This window comes from Pyrus communis, chromosome 15 (assembly GCF_963583255.1).
Source record: "Pyrus communis chromosome 15, drPyrComm1.1, whole genome shotgun sequence".
In the NCBI taxonomy this organism is placed as follows: Eukaryota; Viridiplantae; Streptophyta; class Magnoliopsida; order Rosales; family Rosaceae; genus Pyrus; species Pyrus communis.
This window is the reverse complement of record NC_084817.1, coordinates 2,119,942-2,141,901: the sequence shown is the minus strand read 5'-3', so window position 1 is coordinate 2,141,901 and position 21,960 is coordinate 2,119,942. Positions and strand designations below refer to the sequence as shown.

General features: G+C 38.3%; 2 protein-coding genes across 3 annotated transcripts; both read right to left on the bottom strand.

Moving 5' to 3' along the window:
* Positions 1–488: 488 nt before the first annotated feature.
* Positions 489–2,600, bottom strand: LOC137717842 (probable E3 ubiquitin-protein ligase ARI8). Its single transcript, XM_068457330.1, has one exon. The coding sequence runs from the start codon at positions 2,359–2,361 to the stop codon at positions 745–747; it is 1,617 nt and encodes a 538-aa protein (XP_068313431.1). The 5' UTR covers positions 2,362–2,600; the 3' UTR covers positions 489–744.
* Positions 2,601–3,941: 1,341 nt separating this feature from the next.
* On the bottom strand, positions 3,942–21,600 carry LOC137717336 (exocyst complex component SEC3A-like). Of its 2 annotated transcripts, none has more exons than XM_068456655.1 (26): positions 19,650–21,600; positions 12,558–19,564; positions 11,563–11,633; positions 11,379–11,459; positions 11,148–11,215; positions 10,938–11,040; positions 10,508–10,653; positions 9,838–9,955; positions 9,213–9,317; positions 8,572–8,673; positions 8,331–8,468; positions 8,017–8,145; positions 7,841–7,921; positions 7,624–7,698; positions 7,107–7,280; positions 6,877–7,018; positions 6,693–6,757; positions 6,329–6,499; positions 6,154–6,233; positions 5,911–5,992; positions 5,384–5,481; positions 5,193–5,301; positions 4,972–5,040; positions 4,635–4,700; positions 4,473–4,562; positions 3,942–4,391 (listed from the first exon to the last, which is right to left on the bottom strand). In XM_068456655.1, the coding sequence occupies exons 2-26, from the start codon at positions 12,730–12,732 to the stop codon at positions 4,281–4,283; spliced, it is 2,649 nt and encodes an 882-aa protein (XP_068312756.1). In that variant the 5' UTR covers positions 12,733–19,564; positions 19,650–21,600; the 3' UTR covers positions 3,942–4,280. The 2 variants fall into 2 exon arrangements, with proteins under 2 accessions (XP_068312756.1, XP_068312757.1); XM_068456656.1 differs by having other exon boundaries at positions 12,558–21,299; positions 21,396–21,600.
* Positions 21,601–21,960: the final 360 nt, after the last annotated feature.

Here is a 21,960-nt window from a genome sequence, read left to right as displayed (position 1 = left end):
AATCAAATAAGGAGTCTGCGGCCATGAATTTTGTAGACCAAGGATTCTGATAGGAGGAAGGAGAGGAAGATTTGATAATTCGACACAAAACTTATATAGAAGTGATGTCTCTCATTGGTGATTTTGGTACTCTTAAAGATTCATTAAGGGCCACATACAAGTAATTCCCATGTTTTGAAACAAAATCACTTATAGTGCTATGCAAATCTTCCACAAAATCACTTATAGTGCTATGTAAATCTTCCGGTTCATCTTTAATAAAATTACTTATATACGTAGTGTGATTTGACGGGAAGAAAAAAAAAATCGCTACCAGGGAGAAGAATGCTTCACAAAACCCTCATTTCCAAATTCAATTTCTGCGTTTTATTTGTATTGCAGATGAGTGCACGATGACATTTTTAAAGTGGTGTTGTTACCTCCTACACTTTGCTAGTGATTTTGTTATTTTCATAACTCCCAATGAGATATCAAACATAACATTTATCAATGGCAAACAGAATTTGATTAGAAGAAATATACTACACAAAAGGTTTCACACCGAACAAGAAACGAAATGAAACTTCCTAAACAAGTTACCTATCTCATAACAAATCATCTAAATTGGAGTCCATTAGATCATAAATAAATGGGGGAGGAAAACAGAGAGCTAGTTAACGCCTTCTCAGGAGTCATGACACACCTCTCCAGCTTCCAGGTTACATTGGAGAACAAGCATTCACAATTGGCACACTGGTCAGATGATCAAGACTTGTGAATCCCCTGTATGTCCAATTCAGAAAGATCATTCTCCAACGCTCTAACCAGCTTCTCAAAATAACTTGCAGTCACCTTTGTCAGTCTTACGAGCTTTATACGAAAGTCCCGGAAACTTTCCAACGGACCTTTAGCAAAGAGAAACTCTTTCATCTCACTCTCAGCACATTTGTGAAGCCTCTCCAGGCTGAACTCTGCGTGGTCTTGCAAGTACTCGAATAGCCGAATCTTCAGTTCTTCGTTCTCGGGAATGTAGTACCCGTATGCATACGTCCATCGCAATACCTGCCTACATTCAATGATCTGCCGCCACGCCTCTACGATAAACTTGAGCTGAAGCTCCGATTGACATTGTATGGCGGCAAGCTTCGTAATGTCCTTGCTCTGCACATTATGTAAATCCTCTATTGCTTTTTTCTTCGAAGACAGATTGTTTGCCCATCTTTCATAATAATGTAGGTATTTCTCCACGTATCTCTTTGCCCTCTTTTTATCCCTCCCAGCTTCAACCTTGTCCGGGTCAGTTCCCGTATATTCATCAGTTGCCCTGTTATATCCATTGCAGCATGTATGTCCAGTATAATTCTCGAGGCAATACCAGCAAAACTCATACCTGCAAGGGTTTGCGCAAGTCATATGATTACACCCGTTGTTCTTCTCGATTGGTTTCTTGCACTTGGGGCAAGGCTTGGTATTCCCAAGTATCCACTGCGCATTCATCGAGTCGTCCTTGTTCTTCGAAATCCAATTTTCCACAGTCTTGCAGTTCACAGGACGGTGAATTTCCTCATTGCAATTCCAGCAAAACCCATACAAGCAAAGGCACGAAACGTCATAGCTTTTGGTTCCACCTGCATTGAATTTCACAGCGTACTTGCAATCCGGTGCAGGGCACCACTTGATCTCCCTGCGCCCTTCAACGTAAGATCTCAAAAGGAAGTACTTATACCTCTCATGATCTTCTCTTGTCGTCAAACCCTCGATTAAATCCGGTCCAACCGCTGCCTTGCAAGACGGTTCGGGACATCTCAGCACCATCAAACACGCCGGACCTTCATCTATCGCTGATTTAATATAACCTGTCCAGCAATCCCGACAAAAGGGATGACCGCAAACAGCGAAAAAAACATCCTTTGATCCATACTGATGATCATCAAAACATATTCCGCAAGTAATCAAATCTGTGGGATGGAAACTAACCACGGGCTTCCTCAACAACCCTACCTTCTCTCTGACTCTATCTTCGTCGGCGAACCACTCCTCGTTGACTTTGCTGACGCTCCAGTTGAAGTGTGAGAGGAGGAAGCATGCAGCGGATTTCGGTATGGAAAGGATTGTAGAAACTGTTGTGATATCTTCCTCCTGCAGTTGGCGAATATCTTCCTCTTTCAATATGGCGTAGTTTTGATATGGATTATGAGACGAATCAGTACTTTCGCTGAACTCGTAGTGATCGGTGCTGTCGATGTTGTCTTCTTGGACAAAAGCAAATTCATCATCAACTGCGTCGTCTTCTTCTTCTTCAAAACGTTCTGATCGATCTGATTCTTCATCGCTGTTTATGACGATGTAGTTGTCGCCGTTCCGGTTGCGTTTCTTGTCCATGGTATACAGAAACCCTAGAGATTGTTTTATTTGATTCCTTCCGTTTTATTCTTTCGCCGATAGCGATGATTTCGACAAATAGATCGTTTCTTTCGGAACGATCAGCCCTCTACGGAGTCACCGCAGTCGATGTGATCCCGAGGTAAGATGGGATGGACGGTGGATGAAGGTGGATGAGGCACTGATGCCTGATTAGGTATTTATAGCGACGGAGAATTGCTCTGTGTCTACTCTTCTACTGGAATTGAAGTGATTTTTCAATGTAACCGGTACATGAGTGGTACATCACGTGTTATTATACAAATAGTAAAATATGTGTGCTAAAAAGTTAATAACTTAAAAATTAAAATTTTTCATCACTTCTTTTAAAACACGTGATTTTCCCGTCACAATTAAAAATAACTTTGAAGCTTTATCAGTGGTATTGCGATTCTTTATGCCGTTTTGAAGTTTTGCCCCACCAACAGGCCCATAACCAAGTTGGAGAGAACCACCGTGGAACGGTCCAATAATTAGAGATGAATTTCAGATCCATATTCGAGATTGCACGTCTAGGTTCGATTCGTCCAATGATTAGAGATGAATTTCAGATCCATATTCGAGACTGCACGTCTAGGTTCGATTCCTAACGTTGATGGTCAGAAGAAATTGAAATGCATTTGTAAGTCTTTCTGGCCTCTGAAAAAAGTGAAATGATACGACGAAGCCACTAGATTTCCTTATTAATTTAAAAAAAAATAAAAAAATAAAAAAAAAGTTGAGCTCTGATTTTTGCAAAAGTTTGCATGGTCGATAGAAGTTAGACAAGAGTGGAAGAAAAGGAGTTAGCCACGATAGACGTCCTTTTTCTACCACTTTTTGTTTTTTTCCATCACTCCACGGAATCAATGGTGGAGGAGCTGGAGATAAGGCGAAGTGGAAGCAAAGGGCCAATAATTCCATGGAAAAAGAGAGTTTGGAGGTTGGTGCGGTGAGGCTGCTGGTTGAATTGCCACTGGCGACCGAGTTATTAAAAATTTCTCATCGGTATATGCACTTCTTTCAGTTTTTCATTTGCTTGTACGAAATGTTCACGACCATCTCCAATCCGTGGATTAAAATCCAAAATTTTTAACTTGAAAAATTTAAGTTATAATTTAGAATCACTATCATCACTTCCACTACCGTGTCACCATCGACAAATGTTTCAAAAACACAAGTAACAAACCAATATCAGAAGACAAGGTTCGAACAAGTGGGCTTGTTTTGGTCCCAATCTTTTCCGAACCTCGTCTTCCTACTCAAACCACTTGTCAAACAACTTACTTGCGTTCCAATCACGGCGGCGGAGTAAGATGATCGCCGCGGCTCTTGACACGGAGAGTGTTGAGCACATATCTGTAATATCACGGAGTTGGCGTTGGCTCATGTCTGCTTGTTTCAAGATTGTGTAGCGAAGCGGTTGCGACACCGTTTGATCGTCTCTGAGGAATCTGTTGGAGTAGTGAGTAGAATCCATGGTGGAGGAGTTGGAGATAAGGCCGAGAAGTGGAAGAAAAGGACCAATAATTCCATGGAAAAAAGAGTCTAGAGGTTGGTCCACGACCGACTTTTTAAAAAGCTTCTCATCAGTATATGCATTTTTTTTCAGCTTTTCATTTGCTCGTACAAACAACAATGACGTTTCATGCTAATAAAATGAGGATACGTGATGACAAATGAACACATATCGTTACATTATAAGCATAAGATGCCACTGTGAACTATGACACGCTCGAAAAATCGACAGGAGACACTCGAAAAATCAACATTTTTTAATAAATCAAATTACCAGAAAATGTTTCCGGAAAATGAAACAAAAAGAATGGAAAGGAAAGATTATGCAAGCTAAGTTCATCCCTCAAAAGAAGCTGTCAAGATATGCAAGGAAAACTCTCGCTTTACATGGTAGCCAAAAGGTCTCTCAGTTCTGCTACGGTGAGAAAGGTCTCTGTCGGGTAAATCTTGGCGACGAGTTGAGCAAAAGTTTCATACTTCTCAAGGAATTCCTTCTGTCAAAATCCGCGACATTCATCAGATATTATCAATGGGAAGGTGAAGGAACTATTTGCGAAGAAACTTTTGTTACGTACCTTGCATTTTTCCCATAAAGAAGGCAGCAGTTCTTCTGAAGTCATGTTTTTCTGCAACTTCTTGTACATTGCAGTGATGGACTTGTCAAGCTGTACATCCATGAAAGTGTTAGAAACTAACATTCACAGATGAAACTATTTCGGATAGGTAAATCAACTCACCCCGTATAAGCTTGATTTTAACACCTTCCGCAGATCCGCCTTTGACAACCCAAGCTGGAAAGGGATCTGCAATTTGTGAAGGAAATGAATATCAGCCATTACATTCAGAAAATTAAGACTTCGAAAATAAATATCTCCACGTAAATCATTCGGGCAAATTACACTATACAGTCCATTCGCAGGATGGGGCTCAATATTCTTCATGGTGTAAAGATGTACTAATCAATGGACACAGTTTCATTTTCACGAGTAGTATGACGTAATTAAGAGTGGTTTCATTTTTTCACTTTTTTTCAGATAGATATTTGAGATCCATCTCAGCCGTTTACACACTAACCTCTTCTGGTGCGATTGTAAACATCAAATCCTCTATTTTTCGAGCAAACTGGAAAAGCCGTTCAAATTGCTGCCGAAAGAAAACACAACGAGGGTATATTTCACCAAAATACATCTGCCCTTGAGAAAACTGCTGTGTCTATATGAACATAATTCTACAAGGAACAAGGGGTGGGGTGGGAAGAAAAAATTATATAAAGATTTGGCATCGGGATAACTCACAGTGTATATGATCATGCTGTTATGGCGTGTGCAAGCTTGTTCGTAAGCTTCACTTGCCTGGTGATAAAATTTGGCCAAGGTGGGCACAACATTTGCTAGGTCATACAAACTGCAACCCAACAGCTCCTCGTAAAAAATGGTCAACGAAAAAAGAAAGCATTGATCATAGTAGAAAGGAAAAAGAAGAATACCTATTCTGAAATGCAGCATAGTTCTCTAATAGAAAAAGATCAGAATATTTTGGCTCTGTTTGTGCAATTTTCTCCAAAGTCACAAACATTATGCTAACCTGTCAAACAATTGATCTAACGTAAGAAAATGGAGACGCAGTTCTGTTAAAACATCAAACTGATAGACAATCAAATGTTATCATCATCTATCTTCACACAGCCTATAGACTGCAAGGTTTAGAAAAAAGAACGTTGCCCTCTGAATTCAAACTTGAGTAATCAGTGTGATAACTAAAAATAAGCTTTAATACATAGGAAGAATACTAGCATGGTGTATGATTGAAGCATAATTTTAAGAAAATCTTCCTCATACTGCTTGAACCACCATATTGCTGGTGAACCCAGCAAACAAAACCATTAAAATCAACGGTTATTGATTATGCTGTATACCATGATATCTGATAATCATCACTTTCTTTGCATTATACTACCAATGACGAGAATAATTTTCAGAAAAAAAAAAAAGAAAGAAAAAAAAAAGCGCTCACAAATTTTGTGTATGCTTGATCAACCAAATCCCTAGATTGTCCCTGGATGTACTGCTCCATTCGTGTTGCCAAAGTAGCAAATCTAAGTAAAAGGGAAGACAAGCAAACATAAGCAACTGTAACTGCCTGATCAGAACAGATAAATTTCTACAGGAAATTGCATTCCTCAATTTGAAGACATACAGAATTATTTCCATTTTTGTTTTACATATATGATAAATATCGCAAAAAATGCCAGTTCACCTTGGGATGTATGATAAGACACCCATTTGTCTAACATTGCGCTCGTTTTTTTCAATCTGGTGGCAAGCTTCATCAACAAACTGCAAAGGATCATAAACATTACAGGGATTCAGAATCTTCAGAACATAACCTCAAAAACATATGATGATGATCACCACTAATCACAGAAACTTACGCGACTGAACTGCATAGAAACCCTCGACTCCAGATCACCAAGCAAGAGACGCACAAATCCTGCTGCATCAGCTTTCTGACCAGAAAGATAGCGCTCTGTAATCCCATGCATTGATATGCAGCGTAAGGGATCAATCTTGTAAGCCCAATCCACAACGGCATAAAAGTCTTCCTGAAAACTATATAAATTGGCCTCTTTTATTTTTTCATAAGGAACTTTAAAATGACTACAAGATAGTGCATGCTGCTATGCACAAGTCATGACCAGGATAGAGAGGCTGAACTGGTGAGGTGTGCAAATGAGGCCCTAACAACAAAAATCAAGAGCAGGTACAAAAAAATAGGCAACAAGTTCTGCACATTACCTGGATTCCATCGAGTAAATCCTGAAGAGATTCATTTAATGCTGCAAGCTCTCCTGAACTTTTACCTACAAAATTAGACAATTGTATAAAATGCAAGAGAAAGAAGCAGAAACAGCCATTGCAGTCAGTTAAAATATGATCAGAAGCACATAGGTAATTACAACAAAAATATAGTGTAAATTACCAGCCTTGCTGTCCTTGTCATCAATGTCCATGATTCCCAAATCATCGTCATTGGTGTCATCAGACTTATCTCCATTAGCAGTACCCCCAGGAGGATTAAGTGCTGGAACTTCAAAACACATAAAGTGCGCAAAGAAAGAACTCTGCAGTTGCACCATTTTAGAATGGAGATTTAATACGGAGATATGTGCTATGTAGATCAAAGAAACTATAATGTAACTCGACTTTAACCTCATCTACAAGGAGTGGGATAAAAATTGTAAGCATCTTGGAATAAGCTTCAGAAACGGTAGAAGTGTCTGCAGCATTTGCATTTTGACCAGACCCAGTAGAAGTTTCAAGCCAGACGGTTGGATTTCTTGATGCTTTTGTACTAGCACGAAGCTCATTTGCAAATTCACGAGCCTGTAGGTATCAAATTATCTACTCAATCTTTCAAACTGATCAAACTACTTAACTATCTAATGTCTATAAAATTTTATTTCAAGAACAAGAATGATTTGATTAAGTTATTGCAATGTTGAATCAAATCACCACCATTTTGGCTTAACTTATTACAAGTTGATTCTACATTGAACGACCAAAGCATCCATGTCACAATCTTATCAGGAAGCCTGGTGATCAGATGGAAAACCCATCATATAAGACAAAATTAAATATAACTGATAAAAACAGCAACCAAATAATACTTCTAACACATATATATAAGTAACATTCAGGTGATAGAATATAAGGTTGTGATTCTCACCTCACGACGAATAAGCAAGTTGAGGGAGCTACAATATGCTTTCCTCAAAGCGCCCATGCAATTCTTATCAAGACTCTGCAAATGCAAAGAGAAAGAGAGGGGAAGAGAGGGGTGGGGAGAGTGGGGGGAAGGTAAGCAAAGGAAAAAAAACAGCAGTGCACAAGCGGAAGTAGAAAGAACAAAATTCCTAATGGTTAATGCAATTAACTTAATCGACCTTTAAATGTTGCAGAAGGCGAGCATATGTTCTGCATTTGTACCGTAGATCAGCATGATCAGGCCTTTTCAGTTGGCCCCGCTATTTTAAACAAGCACAATAGTGAGCATTAAGATGCATACACAGGAAATGACAATTTTGATCAAATTGTAAAAGAAACGTCTCCTAAAGTGTACCTGAGAAAAGTAGCTCTTGTCACTTATCATAAAATCCACCAAACTAGCAAAATAATTTCGCAAGAACTCAGAAGCTTTCCTGACAAATGTAGATTTCAATTTTTCAAGTTCTTCTCGCTTCTCTTTAACCTGTAAGAATTTCAATTACTACTTACAAACACAATGAGGTTTCCAATATCAATAATCAAAACAGCTATTTCTAGTCTAGCACCTCAGTAATGAGAGGGAACTCTAAATTTCAAACATCTGGCCACAAATTTTTGAAAAAAAAAAAAAAAAAAGAACTGAACAAATGAGATAGGCAGAATGCTTACAGCCCGTATATTTGCATATATAGGGTCCAAGTTTGGCGCTTCAAGACTGCGTAAAGCACCAGCCAACCACTCACACGCTTCTATGTTTTGAAGCATACGTGCTTCATCAAATGAACCTCCCGTCAAACATGCGGCATACTACACAAATGAAACAGCATTAAAGAGACTGTAGGCCTAAACAAGTTGCCAAAGTTAAAACTAAAAAGTTATCTCTCAAAGCTAAACATGAAGGACACCATACCTCAGAAGGAACGCGCAAACCTAGAAGAAGCTTATCGAGTTCCTCAATGAGTGCTCTATTATTTACAGATTGCACCTCCAACTTGTTATTGCGGGTTTCTATCTGGACATTGCAACGGAAAAAAGTTACAAGCATTCACGTAAAGGACATTTATACATCCAGCACTAGTATCTTAAAACTATCTTATGACATGGCATACAGAACCACCACCTCTTTAGTCAGAACCCTGACGAAATTGAAGCCAACACAAGATTAGCATCAATACACTTTTAATCAACAAGAATAAACATAATACCATCAAGTTTCTTGGGAAAACATGAAATGTAAACAACTTTATGTTGGATGCCATATGGTAAAAGTTTGAGGGAGGAAAGGAAACAAAAATTCACCACTAAAATTATTGTTAATATTTTCATATACAATGGCATAAACAGGCAAATTGAAGCTTTGACTAGATGTACAGTGCTAAATTCATGACAGATACAATATGCTTGTTCTTATTATTCATAAGAATAATATAAAAAAAATATACGAAAATAAATAAAGAAATTTTTCCACTGAACTGCATTGGAAATAAATAGTGTAGTCCATAAAGGATCAGCAAAAGTCTAAAAATTATCAAAGGTAGCTAAAGTCCCTACCGATTCGATGTCTTCTCTCATGTGTCTGAGTTTCACATTGAAAATGCCTAACCATTCGTCCATGTCATCGACACAATTTGTTGCTGCCTCAAGGCCTTGCAATACCTACAAGACCCATAAATGAACATATAAATGACAATAACATGTATCTTCAAGGAAATAGACAACCACCAGTCAATGTCCTAGAAGCAGGTAAAAGTAGCTTGCATATCAATCTCATAGAGACAATGTTAAAACAATGTACCCAAGTAACTGGAAGATGAATAAAGTTTCTGAGAATGAGGTAGCAACACCTTTTTATTCAAAAGCAAGTTGAAGAATCTAAACAGCGCAAGGTTAGAAGATGAATGAGAGAACATCCATGCTAAGCAATTACAGTGGTTGAAAAACCAGATAACTGGCATGCTTAGACCTGCCTGGCGCCATTTATATCATAGTCACATGGGTGAGACCGTATTGATATTGACAGGTAAAAAAGGAAGATTAAAAACCTTGGCTTTGTTTGGGAAGTGTGAAACCAAGCAACAAACAAAGAACATAAAAAGGACAATAAAGAAAAAACCTAACAAAGAAGAAATGCAGCAAACGGCATTGTATTCAACACAACTGATAGTAATAGAGTCACCTCGTCGATCAAGGGTTCACTTTCCAAAATGGCATGCACATTTGCTGCTTCCAAAGCCAGAAGCTCTCTCTTCAACCTTTCAGAAAATGCCTCTGCTTCACCAATACCCATGACATAACTGCATAGCACACAATTCAACTAAGTGACGAAGAGCACCCTATAAAGACATGGCATTTGATGCCTGCCACTTGGAAGTTGTCAAATCCAACCAATTAGACTTTTACATTAAATAACAATAGGCAAGGGCAGGACAATTTAGGATTCCCCAGTTGGTCTTTGAACTCTTGGAAGGCATCAATGCAGAATGTGTCATGAACTAAGCAGGCACTAAACCAAAGTTTTGTCTATCAGTCTAATTTTTTTTTTTTTTTTTAATAGTTTATCAGTCTAATTTCTAATCAGGAAATGACAGACAACCATTTGTATCTAGAAGACGACCACAAACAAAAGAAAATATAGTATATAGTGATGTTTTTGAAAAAAGAAATTACAAAAGACCTTCCTAACAATCAAATAATTCAACCCACCTAGTGCTCATACATTTGTTTTAATTTACAAACAGACATCACTTCAATTAAAATCTTATCGTACCAATATTCCCAAAAAGGACAAATGAAACAGAGCACAAACATTTTCTACATCACATCAGAAATAACGATACAGTACATACGTTCCCAAAAGTGCCTCCATGTCCTCTTCCTCAGCTTGGGAGACAAGTTCTTTTTCAACAGTTACTTTCAAGTCACTTTCCGTTACTGTAGATGCAGCAGGTCCCTCTTGCTCCTTTCCTTGGCTAGTGACAGCTGGTGTATTTTCCTAAACCATTTTTCACAAAAAAAAAAAAAAAAAGAAAAATTGGAGACAGTTAACAACTAATAAATAAAGTTTCAGCTGTATGAAGCCAAAAACTAGGACAAGTTCCATGTAGTGACATGAAAAAACAAAACAACAAAAGAAATTCACATTGACAGAAAATAATCGTCATAAAGTTGTAACCATGATTACTGATTCCAAAGGAAGTGAAACCTTAAAACATAATTATCTTGCAATCTAATCTGTACATAAAAAACAGTACAAGTGTACAAATTCATCATATGCACCTTAGCCCAAAGAGCCATCTCCACGACATCTATACCAACAACTTTAGGAAGCTGACCCAGAGCATCTTTGCATATGTTCAAAATGCAAAGTAAAAGGCGGTTCCTACACAGAACAGAAAAAGAAAAGGAAAAAAGAAAGATAATCAAAATCTTATCAATCTGTTTACTGAAAGATAATATCGAAATAGGTGTATGTCCTCCATGGCTTACCTGTCATCAATATTTCGCATGGTCCATTGAGGAGGAGCAACACTTTGACTCCTAAGATTATCAAAGCCCTACAAGAAACTCCATCAGACCAAAATGGAGAATGGCACTCCAATTTTTCTCAAACAATGGTTCTTTTTTTTTTTTTTTTTAATTGAAATAACCCTAATTCTTTGCACAAATTCCCACAATATATATACGGCATAGACACATGGAAGATGGAGCACTACCTACCAGGGTAAAAGTACACCCACTAGGGTCATTCGTTAAAACCTCCACCTTTGAAAGATGCTTTAGTTTGTATAACTTTGCAGGCTGCAGTAAAAGAAAATTTCCGATTAATTGCAAATCGTAATCCAAATCCTAATCAAGCACAAATTTGCAGTACTAAATAAGACGTTGCTGTTAATGACTTCACCTCAAGGACTCCTCCGGTGGAATATTTTAAGACTCGAAGAAAGGCTTTAGTCCTCTGGCCCTTGGATTTTACTGCACGAAAAAACAAAGGGTGGTCACCGACACAGATTAAGTATGACTAAGTGCATGCAGTGATCTACATCCGCCTGGATATTTATACTAGAGTGGGGAGTTATGCACACATACACAGGCCCATAACTAAGCTAGGAAAGACAAGTCTTTTATTTCCCTAGTGTGATATCAAATGACCGTCATATTTTAGAACAATCAGAAAGGAAGGTCTCAGTCAGTTGTATCCACTATCATAATGATACATTAGCAGCGAACTTCGAGTTTACAAGTGTAGCAAGAGAAGGGAAAAAAAATGTTGACCATCCCTTAGAAAACTTGTAATTCAGCTCAAAATTCTCGAATCAACCTCGCTGATAAAAATCATTACTGTGCCATTTAAGATGTTCATGTGCCTTGTACAGTCCTGTTAACGAAAATATGCGCAAAGGCAATGCTTTGGAGTCTTCTTACGACAATGCACCAAGACAAGCTAACAACATAATCGTCGAAAAAAACTAGTTCTAGTCACACTCCTTAAAGTAGTAGAGATAAATGATACTGCAAGTTCCAAAAATTGATATTATCTATCTTTCCTGTAAGATTGACCAACTTAAGCAATATTAATCGGCATTTACGAAGCTCCCCAATCTTTACTTCAACTCTTGTGAATAATACAGATCAGTCAAAGAGTTATATTTCTTCAAATTATCCAGTCTGAGCACCCAAACACATTTCCATCCAACCGCATTGCGGTTATCTGTTTCGATTCCGAATATATACTATAATCATTCCAAAATAGTGAAATGAAACAAGCCTAACAATTGGACAAGTTAAAACTTAGTCTGATTCTTCACAAAAGCTCAATTTCTCTTCCATTTTTCCACAGCGCATAGAATTTGTAATCGATTGAAACTACAGGGATGAAATAAAGACGCAAGTGCGTACCGGAAAGAGCCAGAACCCTAGCCTTGGCCATGTCGCGGCCGAGCATGTGCGTTATACCCCGGATCGCACGGCTCTTGGCCACGCGGATCGACATGACGACGCTCTGCTTGGTGCCTTCGATGGCGGCCTCGCAGGCCCGCCGAAGCTCCTGGTCGTCTGCGCTGGATTTCGCCATCGCCGGTGGTGGTGGTGGTGGTGCTGCACTCGGTGGATCTCGATCGGACACTGCTGTAGTTTAATGGTAAAATATACAGAAAAAATGGTGCGAAGACGAAAATGCGATAGTATACGTTGGCGTTGTGTACATGTGCTGGGGAGTTCAAATTGCCCCTTTTTTCTCTACCGAGCCTAATTGTTTGACATCTGTCCCTTCCTTTCACTGGCTGTACGGAAGTTTCGGGTTTGGATTAAGGAGGACCCAAAACGTGTCGGGTACGGGTAGATCGTTAAAAGGGACCTAGCTTCTCTGCCCTTCCACTTCTTATACACTCTCATCCTTTTCTATTTTATGCGCAAAAAACAATAGTAATATAAAATGTTGACGTAACTTAACCGTGATCACACAAATAGGAGAGGTTGAAAGTGTATGCAAAGTAGGATGGCAGATAAGCCATGCCCCGTCAAAAGGGAGTAAAATAAATTAAACTGCCGTCGTACTCTTGAACTATCACCTTGTTAAAAATTGACCCTTTTTAGTTATTTTATGGATGCACTAAAGCCCTAACGTTTTAACAAGGTCTAAATCGAATCTGATTCAATTTGAGCCAATTTGAGCTAGTTTGAAAGTTAAGAGCTTTCATTCATACAAAGAAAAATAAGGTTAGTAGAGTGAAACTTATAAAAAATTAACGGAAGAAGTTAATGACATTGAACCTGCTATTTACAATATTAATATTTCTCACTTTGATTTATCCAAAATCGAAGAACTCGCGCTCCTGCCGCTATCTAGAGAGGGGATAAAAACCTAGAAATATTTTGGGTCAACTTGTTTGTATAGTATTTTTAGGTAATAATGCTTGATTCTACAGAAAGTAAATGTGTACAAGAATCTTACAAGCCCAAAGAAAATAGACAGGCCCATTAACGTCTCAATGAATTTTTACCATGTTAGATCCAATTTAATAGTAAACAGGTCCGAACTAATTGAATACTTATGCCAGAAATTTCCCACGGGCTCAAACAGAGAGAGATCTCAGGGCCCAAAACAGAAACACAACATACCAAATCCCAAAAGATGAACTTGTAAACATCATCGACTCTAATAATCTGTTAAGTATTTTTCTTATCAAACAAGAAGTTGCACCACCAGTCCTCGTTGTTTCCTTCATTTTTCTTGCACTGCCACCCTCCTTTTAGATAGTGCGTCGCCATGGTGGATGTTCATGGTTTTCTTCCCCCAAACACCCGAAGGCTGCTGAAGCTTTAGCAGCTCTCTCCGGTCTGCACGGGCTATATGCTGAAGCAGGTTTCCAGCACTGAATTTCGATACATTCAAAAGACCCGATCATCTCAGTAACGAAAACAGCACGCTAGGGTAACCTCCGCCTTGAAAATTAGGCAGTTCCAAACGTCTTCCAGGATTCTAAACACAAAAGAGATGCACTAGACACACAAGAAGTTAGAATTCAATTCTCAATGCAACAAAGTAGGATGCAGGGATGCAAGGATTCGAACCTTGATCTTCTCAGCTACATCACAAGCTGAGTTGCTCTACCATTTTGAGCTACATCCCTCTAACCTAACCTAACCTAACCTAGCCTAGCCTAACAACAAATGCACACACAACAGACAAACAAATGACTGGACACAAGAAGTAAAGAAACGATCCGGACAATTTCTCATTTTACTCGAAATAGTTTTTTTTTTTTTCTTGCATGTTATCCCTAAGAGAGATCTCTAAATGCAGGACGAAAACACCGAAGAGCCGTAACAACTAGAGACATAATTACAAGCACTATCAGTGAACATCTCCTCTATCCGAACACCACCAAAATTTAGCAGCAGCAACAAAAGGACAGATAACTAACAACTAATGCAGACCTCAAGATAAATGTCATATTAATCCACTTGCATAAACTGATAGGACATATGAATCCCAACAGAAGGACATTTATCCTGACAGATAACTAACAACAAACGCGTTCTAATCCACTTGCATAATTTGTTGACAGATAACTAACAACTAATGCAGACCTCTCTTATATCAGATGATCAAATGCTGAAAAACAGTAAAGAATGTTAAAAACAATCCCAACAAAATACCCTTCAAGATAAATGTCATATGAATCCACTTGCATAAGCTGAAACTATTGTGCCGAATTAGTACGCGTTACAAATATAATAAGTGTAGTTTTTGACTAAAATATATCATGTAATTGTATATAAAATCATGTGATCCTAGCAACAACAGTTAAAAACAAAATCAGATAGCGGCTTTAACTTACGATTCGATATAAGCATTCCTTCATCCAGTTAACATGCTTTGCCCTTTGTTTTAGCATTATATTCCAATTGCAGATACAGATCACCTCACCATAAATTATTGATGCCCTTCATTTAGCTGCTTTCAAAATTAGCCCACAATTAAGAATATTCACCATTTTCAATTAGTTAAAAATATTAATCAAGCAACACTACCATATTCATCCCTTTCTCCACGATGACGTTGCACATATAAAATCACAGACAGTTGCATTAAATATAAAAAAAAAACTGAATTTAAATTAATAATACAAGATTGCAAAACTTCAATACAAAAGGGAAAAAGGACTTTCATACCACTTTTATTTCCATCATCAAAACTTGAAATCAAGTTAGACCTCACCTAAGTTACAACTGCATAAGTAATACCACCACCACTAATGACAAGGTACACAAAGGGAAACAAAAGACATGATCGATGAGAAACAGGGAGATAATAAAGTCTGAACAGGACATAACCCGACTCCACGGTCAGTTCCATCAACTTCAACATGACACTCATTCAAGAAAAAAAGATATAAGGTCCACATATATATCCCAAACAATGCTGCCAGATAGATAGCATGTTAAACACCCCACTCTTAGTTTCTAACGAGGGCCTTGTGCAGGAATGCATCGTTATAGCTGCCAGGATACTATGAACTCTTACAGATGGCAAATTAAACGATAACATGATAGGCCAGAAAGCATGAACCTCTTAATCAAAAGCAACTCCCGGAAGAAATCTCTGACCAAGGAAAGTGGAAGATATTGAATCAGCCCAACCCGGAGCTAATGAGACTTTACATTATTCTGCACAGGACCACAGCAAGACACAAACAGAGTTGTTGAAACAAAACCAGAATTCACAACAGTTGATGAAAGAAAACCAGAATCCTTGACTTCGATCCATGTAAAGTGCCATCTTGAAGATAAAAGCCATGAAGTAACAAACTCCATCTTAGAAGCAGCTCCATCTTAGAAGCAGTTCATACTCCTCTAAGATCCGATGAAGCTAAGCTCCACCCAAAGACTGCAGACATATAGAACCAGATCTTACGGCGCTTTACAGGAAAGCTAAATAGAAGAAAAGAACCATCATCCAACTTAAAATCAGCCGCAGACTGCTCTCCTCTGTAACTATGTTTAAAGACAACTGCATAATGCATTACTGAAATAAATAATGCCAAATGAAGAATTTTAAGTCACCAAACAAAATCCGGCCTCTGTCAAACAATAGGGAGTACCACCTTCCAAACAAGCTAAAACATTTGAACATAAACCAAGCTGAGATGCGTAAAACCAGTGCCAAAAGACTATGAAGCCAAGAAGTGTAAACCCAATGAAGACAATCTTTTTATGAACATAGTGACGGATGACAGATGAAAAGCAAACCGAATGTGAGGACAATGTCCATAAAGTAGACCCACGAAAGACTCCAAGCTAAAAACGTCTGCAAATGCATTAGTGGAAGACAATGGTATCCAAACCAATAAGAAATCAAGTAACAAGCCCAGAACTCAAACCCCTTCTAAAAGCATTTCGCACCCCTTCTGAGCACAGACAAGCTGGGATGTCTCTGCATACAAAAAGTATGCACAAATAATACAGCAAATATATAAACAAAGAAAGTAAAAATGAAAATCATAGAGGTCTCATAAGAACAAAAAAATTACAAACCAACCAAAAAAGGAAAAAAGTCAACCAAAAAAGGAAAAAAGTATCTGACTTTGTCGTAAAAGCAGGCAGGCTGTTTTTCATTCAACTGAGTGAGGCAAAGAAAAGTTTGAGACACATCTGCAATAAAACAGTGACTGTATAATGGTTCAGCATCTCAAAACCCACAAAAAACTTAAAACAAATTCATAAGGCAAACTATGGAAACCCCCTTTCATAAGCAGCGCATTCTCCCTCACTGAACTTGCACACGACATACAACCTAATGTGTGGACGTGTCTGCGTACGAAAAACATTGCTCAAATAACTATAAAATATCTCTACCACACCAACTAAGGAAAAAAAACCGTAAGCCAAAAAGACCCCCTCTCAAAAGTTGGCTGCTCTCCTATAATGAGTTGCACTCCATCCGACACAAAAAGGGGCATCTGCATAATTAATGGCTCAAACAATATCGCAAAACTCAAGAAATAGGAGATCAAGACATAGGCTAAGAAATATCAAACCCCCTCTTTAAAGCAGGCAGCCCATTGTCATCCAACATTCTGAGACTTCATAAACAGACTATATTGGAATGGGTCCTGCATAAAACAATGTTCCAATAATAGTTCCAGATCTCATCAAACCCAAACGAGTAAGAAATTAAATCAAAAACCGAACTCAAACCCCCATTCAGACTGCCCTCCTTCCAATGCTCACCAATATGTCTGCATACAGAAACAATGCTCACTCATGGTGCAAGATTGCATGCAAAGTCTAATAACGGACAATTAAAACAAAAACATAAGGTAACCCCTGTTAAAATCCATCGCTCTCCTTTAACAAAAACAGAGTCCGGACATGTCTGCATACAAAAACCATTGCTCAAAGGATGGTACAAGCTACGTACTAATTAAAATAAAATTAAAAATAATAAAAATAATAAAAAATAATTGTAAGCCCAAAAACCCCCTCTTAAAAGCTGCCTGCTCATGCTGCTCTCCGATAATGAAGTTAGACTACACAAACAGACAAAAGACAAAGGCATCTGCATAAATAATTGCTCAAATGATAGTCTACGACCGCATTTAGTTTAATGAATACAAGAGTATATAAGCTTAGAAGCATCAAACCCCCTTTTCAAAAGCAGTCGGCCAATCCATCCAACAGACTTCTTAAATAGACTATCTGGAATGGAACTGCATGAAACATTGTTGCAATGATTGTTTCAGCTCACGTCAACCCAAAGGAATAAGAAATAAAATAATAACCCAAGAACTACTCAAACCCCCATATTCAAACTGCTCCTTCCAAGGTTGTTGCCATATATGGACAAGAGAGAGATGGTCTGCATACAGAAATGTTGCTCAAATCATTGGCGTAGAATCGCATACAGAGTCGACAAATAGAAATTTTAAACAGAATCAAAAGAAACCCCCTTCAAAGCACCCCTTTCTCCTTGAACAAAGTTAAACCCCATACGCAAACGAACTCTAAAACGCATCTGCACAGAAAATTGCGCAAATAATGGTCCATGTCTCACAACCTCCAATATATAAGAAAGGCAAGCATAAACCAAGAAACATCAAACCCCCTTTTGAAGCAGGCAGCAAATTGCTCATCGACTGAAGTGAGATTTCACGACCAGAAATTCAGGTAGCATCTGATATGAAACATCGATCACTGATCAAATAATGGTAGTAGGTAACATTAACCCAAAAATAGGAAATTAAATAATCCAATAATCACTCAAACCCCATCTTAGAAACAGCCCGTTCTACAACAGAGCTAACAAGCATGGACCTCGTATACAGACAGGCGTAGGAATATGTCTGCATATAAAAACAGTGCTCAAATAAAGGCACAAGAATATACGCTCTAAGAAAATAGAATATAATCAGAAGAAAAAGGAACCCCCTAATAGAAGGACACCCACTCTCCTTTAAACTGTTCGACTCCTAATTAGCTGCACTTCAACACATCTGCATACAATCAGAAGAATAGGTAGACACAAATCGTTGAACCAGACAAAGCCAAAGAATCGAAAATTCAAGCAAAAACAAGGAAGCACTTAAAACCCCACTAAAAAACCGCACGTTCTGCTTCAACAAGCCAACTCCATACAGTATATCATCTGCAATGAAAATTCCACAAATAATGGTGCTAGATCTCATAAGCCCTAAGAAAACAGATATTGAAACATAAGCCAAGAAACATCAAACCCCCTTTTATATCAGGCAGCCATTTTCCTTCAACCGAGCGAAACTGCATAGCCAGAAAATATTTGAAAAGATCATTGTTCAAACAATGGTTCAAAATCACAAAAAATTAAATCAATCAAGACCACTCAAACCCCCGCTTTGAAGCAGCATTTTCTCCTTCCAACAAGATTAGAATGTGTCTGCATAAGGGAGCATTGCTTAGATTATGGCAAGATCCATACGCTCTAAAATACAAAAACAGAATCTTAAGCCAAGAGGAACCCCCTATTAAAATTCTGCCCGCTCATGTTTTAAAGAAGTGAAACTCCTAAAACCCCGACATTCTTTACTATGGATGGATAAAGTTAGGACCCTGTGATGCATCTGCATAAGACACCAAAGGAAGGACAGCACAGAAATCGAATGTAATGGACATTTAACAGAAACAAGAAGCCAATCAGGGTGAATAAACAAACCAAGCCACACAAAGCTCCCAAACTGTAGAATCCTAACAAGGCGCACTTTGACCCACATCTGCATAAAAACAAGAATGGGTAGACACAAACGTAGGACCAAACAAATCACATGAATAAGTATTCAATTAAAAGCAAGAAAGCACTTAGACCCCCTTCAAACCACCATGTTCTGCTCCAACAAGATGAGACTTCATAAACAAACAAGATACATTATCTGCAAAGAACATTCCACAAATAATGATGCTAGATCTCATAAGCCCTACGAATACAGAGATCAAAACATAAGCCAAGAAACAAACCCCCTTTAAATCAGGCAGCCATTTTCCTCGACCCAGCGAAACTGTAACCAGAAATTTTTTTTAATAAGATCATTGATATAACAATGGCTCAAATTCATAAAAGTTTAATCACACACAGAACCACTCAAACCCCAGCTTTGAAACACCCAGTTCTCCCTCAACAAGATTAAAATGTGTCTGCAGACAAAAGAGCTGATCAGAATGTGGCACAAGACCTATACGCTCTAAAACACAAAAAAAGAATTAAAAGCCAAGAGAAAACCCCTCTTAAAGGTCCCGCTCGTGTTTTAAAGAAGTGAGGCTCCTAAAACCCGGGCACTTTGTACCATGCATAGAGTGAAGTTATCTCTGTTGATGAATCTGCACTAAACATCAAGGGAAGGACAACACAGCAATCGAATGTAATGGACATTTAACAGAAAAAAGGAAGCCAAGCAGGGTGGAATAAACAAACCGTACCCCAGCTAAGAAGAATTTTGCATAAGACATTGCTAAACAAAAAACAAAAAACCTTCAAAACTCTTAGAACTGGAGAAAACAAAAACTGTGGGCAAGAAGCCTTAAACCCTAGTGTAAATTGATCCCTGAAGAAGAAACCTGAAAATACATAATAGCCAATATTTATTTAGGAATAAAAATTAAAAAGTAGTTGCAGAAGAATGAAATTTAACACATTATAACTAAGGAACCTAGAATGCTTTACAATTAAAAATTAAAAAGTAGTTGCAGAAGAATGAAATTGACCAGAATACTGGAGACAAGGCTAAATGCGACTCCAAACCTGCTAAACAAAAGAAACCAAACTAAAAAAATAAACACGGGCCAAACATTTTCTGAAGGAAAATAAATAATTAAAACGATCTGAAAACGGGAGATTGCACAAAGATGCAGAATTGAACGGAAATTTTGATTGTGGTCACGACCATACTTCTTTTTCAACTGAAATAATAAATATTGAGAACATAAAACCCGATTTGAACATATCTAGAAGACACAAACTACAAGTTACGTGTAAAAGAATGCCAGCTTGGTAATACCGTACAAATTCCCAATTTAGTATCTGCCAATAGAAGGTAATAAAATTTAGAACGATTTTTGTATGAGAGGGAGGAAAATAAACATTTAGAGTGCAAATTCAAGGGAGGCAACAAAAGATTGTTAACGCGAAAACAGGAGTACAAACCCAACCACAGAGCAATCACACAAGAACGCCATCAAAACATTAGCCAAATACAATACCTAACCGCTCGAGTCTTAGACATCTATGCGACTGAAACCCACAATCCATGCCTGAAAGTTAACAAAGCTCCATTTATTCGGCCACATAGGGGATGGGGATCAAAATTTCTAAACTAAATCATCATATCATAAACTTCAATGAGGTAACTAGAGGATCTTCAAATCGAAACCCCAGCTGAACAAGTTATTGAATCCAAAACGCCCTGGAACCACTACCACCACACCAAATCAAAAAAACCCAAAAGCAGATCAACAGATTTAAGATGAGATATCAAAATCCATCAATATCCACAAAACTTGATTGGGAATTCGCAACCTTCAAAAATTATCAGATCCAAACTTTTTAAAACCTGTTAAAAGAAGAGGCGATTGTCACGAATCCAGCCAAACCCTAGAAACACACCGACAGCACTACGAACGCATAATCAATCAATCAATCAGTCCCAAACAGATGAATCAAAACCGGAAACGCAATCCAAAAATTTGAAATATATAAGGAAATTCAACCTTCAAGCATCGTTAGATCGAAAATTTTAACCTGGCAAGAAAAATCCCCATCGCCAAGAATCCAAACCCTAAAATCACACCGATAACAAACGTAATCCATCGAAACATACAATCGATATCGCAGGAATCAACCAAGCCCTAACGGACAAATCGAAATCTAAAAACGACGGGAAACCTGATCGCTGAAGCCATAGAGCTCAACGGCAACAGCCGAACAAGTGAATTGTGAACACGACTTCGGGGGGTATTTATAGATGTAGGCGGTCAAGACGAACGGCTGAGATTAAACAGTAGTGGGATCAATGGAGGGTGGAGATTTAATATAGAAAGGGGCATTGGTTAGCTGTCGCCGCGGTTTCCTAAGTCGGTTGGTTACGACTTGAAACCAACGCTACCATTTATTTATTTATTTTTATTTTCCGTTTGTGGTTAGGATGCGCCGTCCTTGTTGGACCGGGATTTCTTTGGCCAGTGGGATTCAAGAAAATCTCATACCACGTGGCAGTGTTATACTGGTGGATAAGGAAGAGGACACTCTAGAAGGCAATGGAGCCTTGGAGAAGAA

Coding starts and splice junctions, on each gene's coding strand:
- LOC137717336 (XM_068456655.1), bottom strand. CDS start 12,732: ATGGCGAAATCCAGCGCAGACGACCAGGAGCTTCGGCGGGCCTGCGAG. Junction 10,654..10,937: donor AGATGGCTCTTTGGGCTAAG/GTGCATATGATG, acceptor AAAATGGTTTAG/GAAAATACACCAGCTGTCAC. Junction 4,701..4,971: donor TTACAATCGCACCAGAAGAG/GTTAGTGTGTAA, acceptor CACAAATTGCAG/ATCCCTTTCCAGCTTGGGTT.
- LOC137717842 (XM_068457330.1), bottom strand. CDS start 2,361: ATGGACAAGAAACGCAACCGGAACGGCGACAACTACATCGTCATAAAC.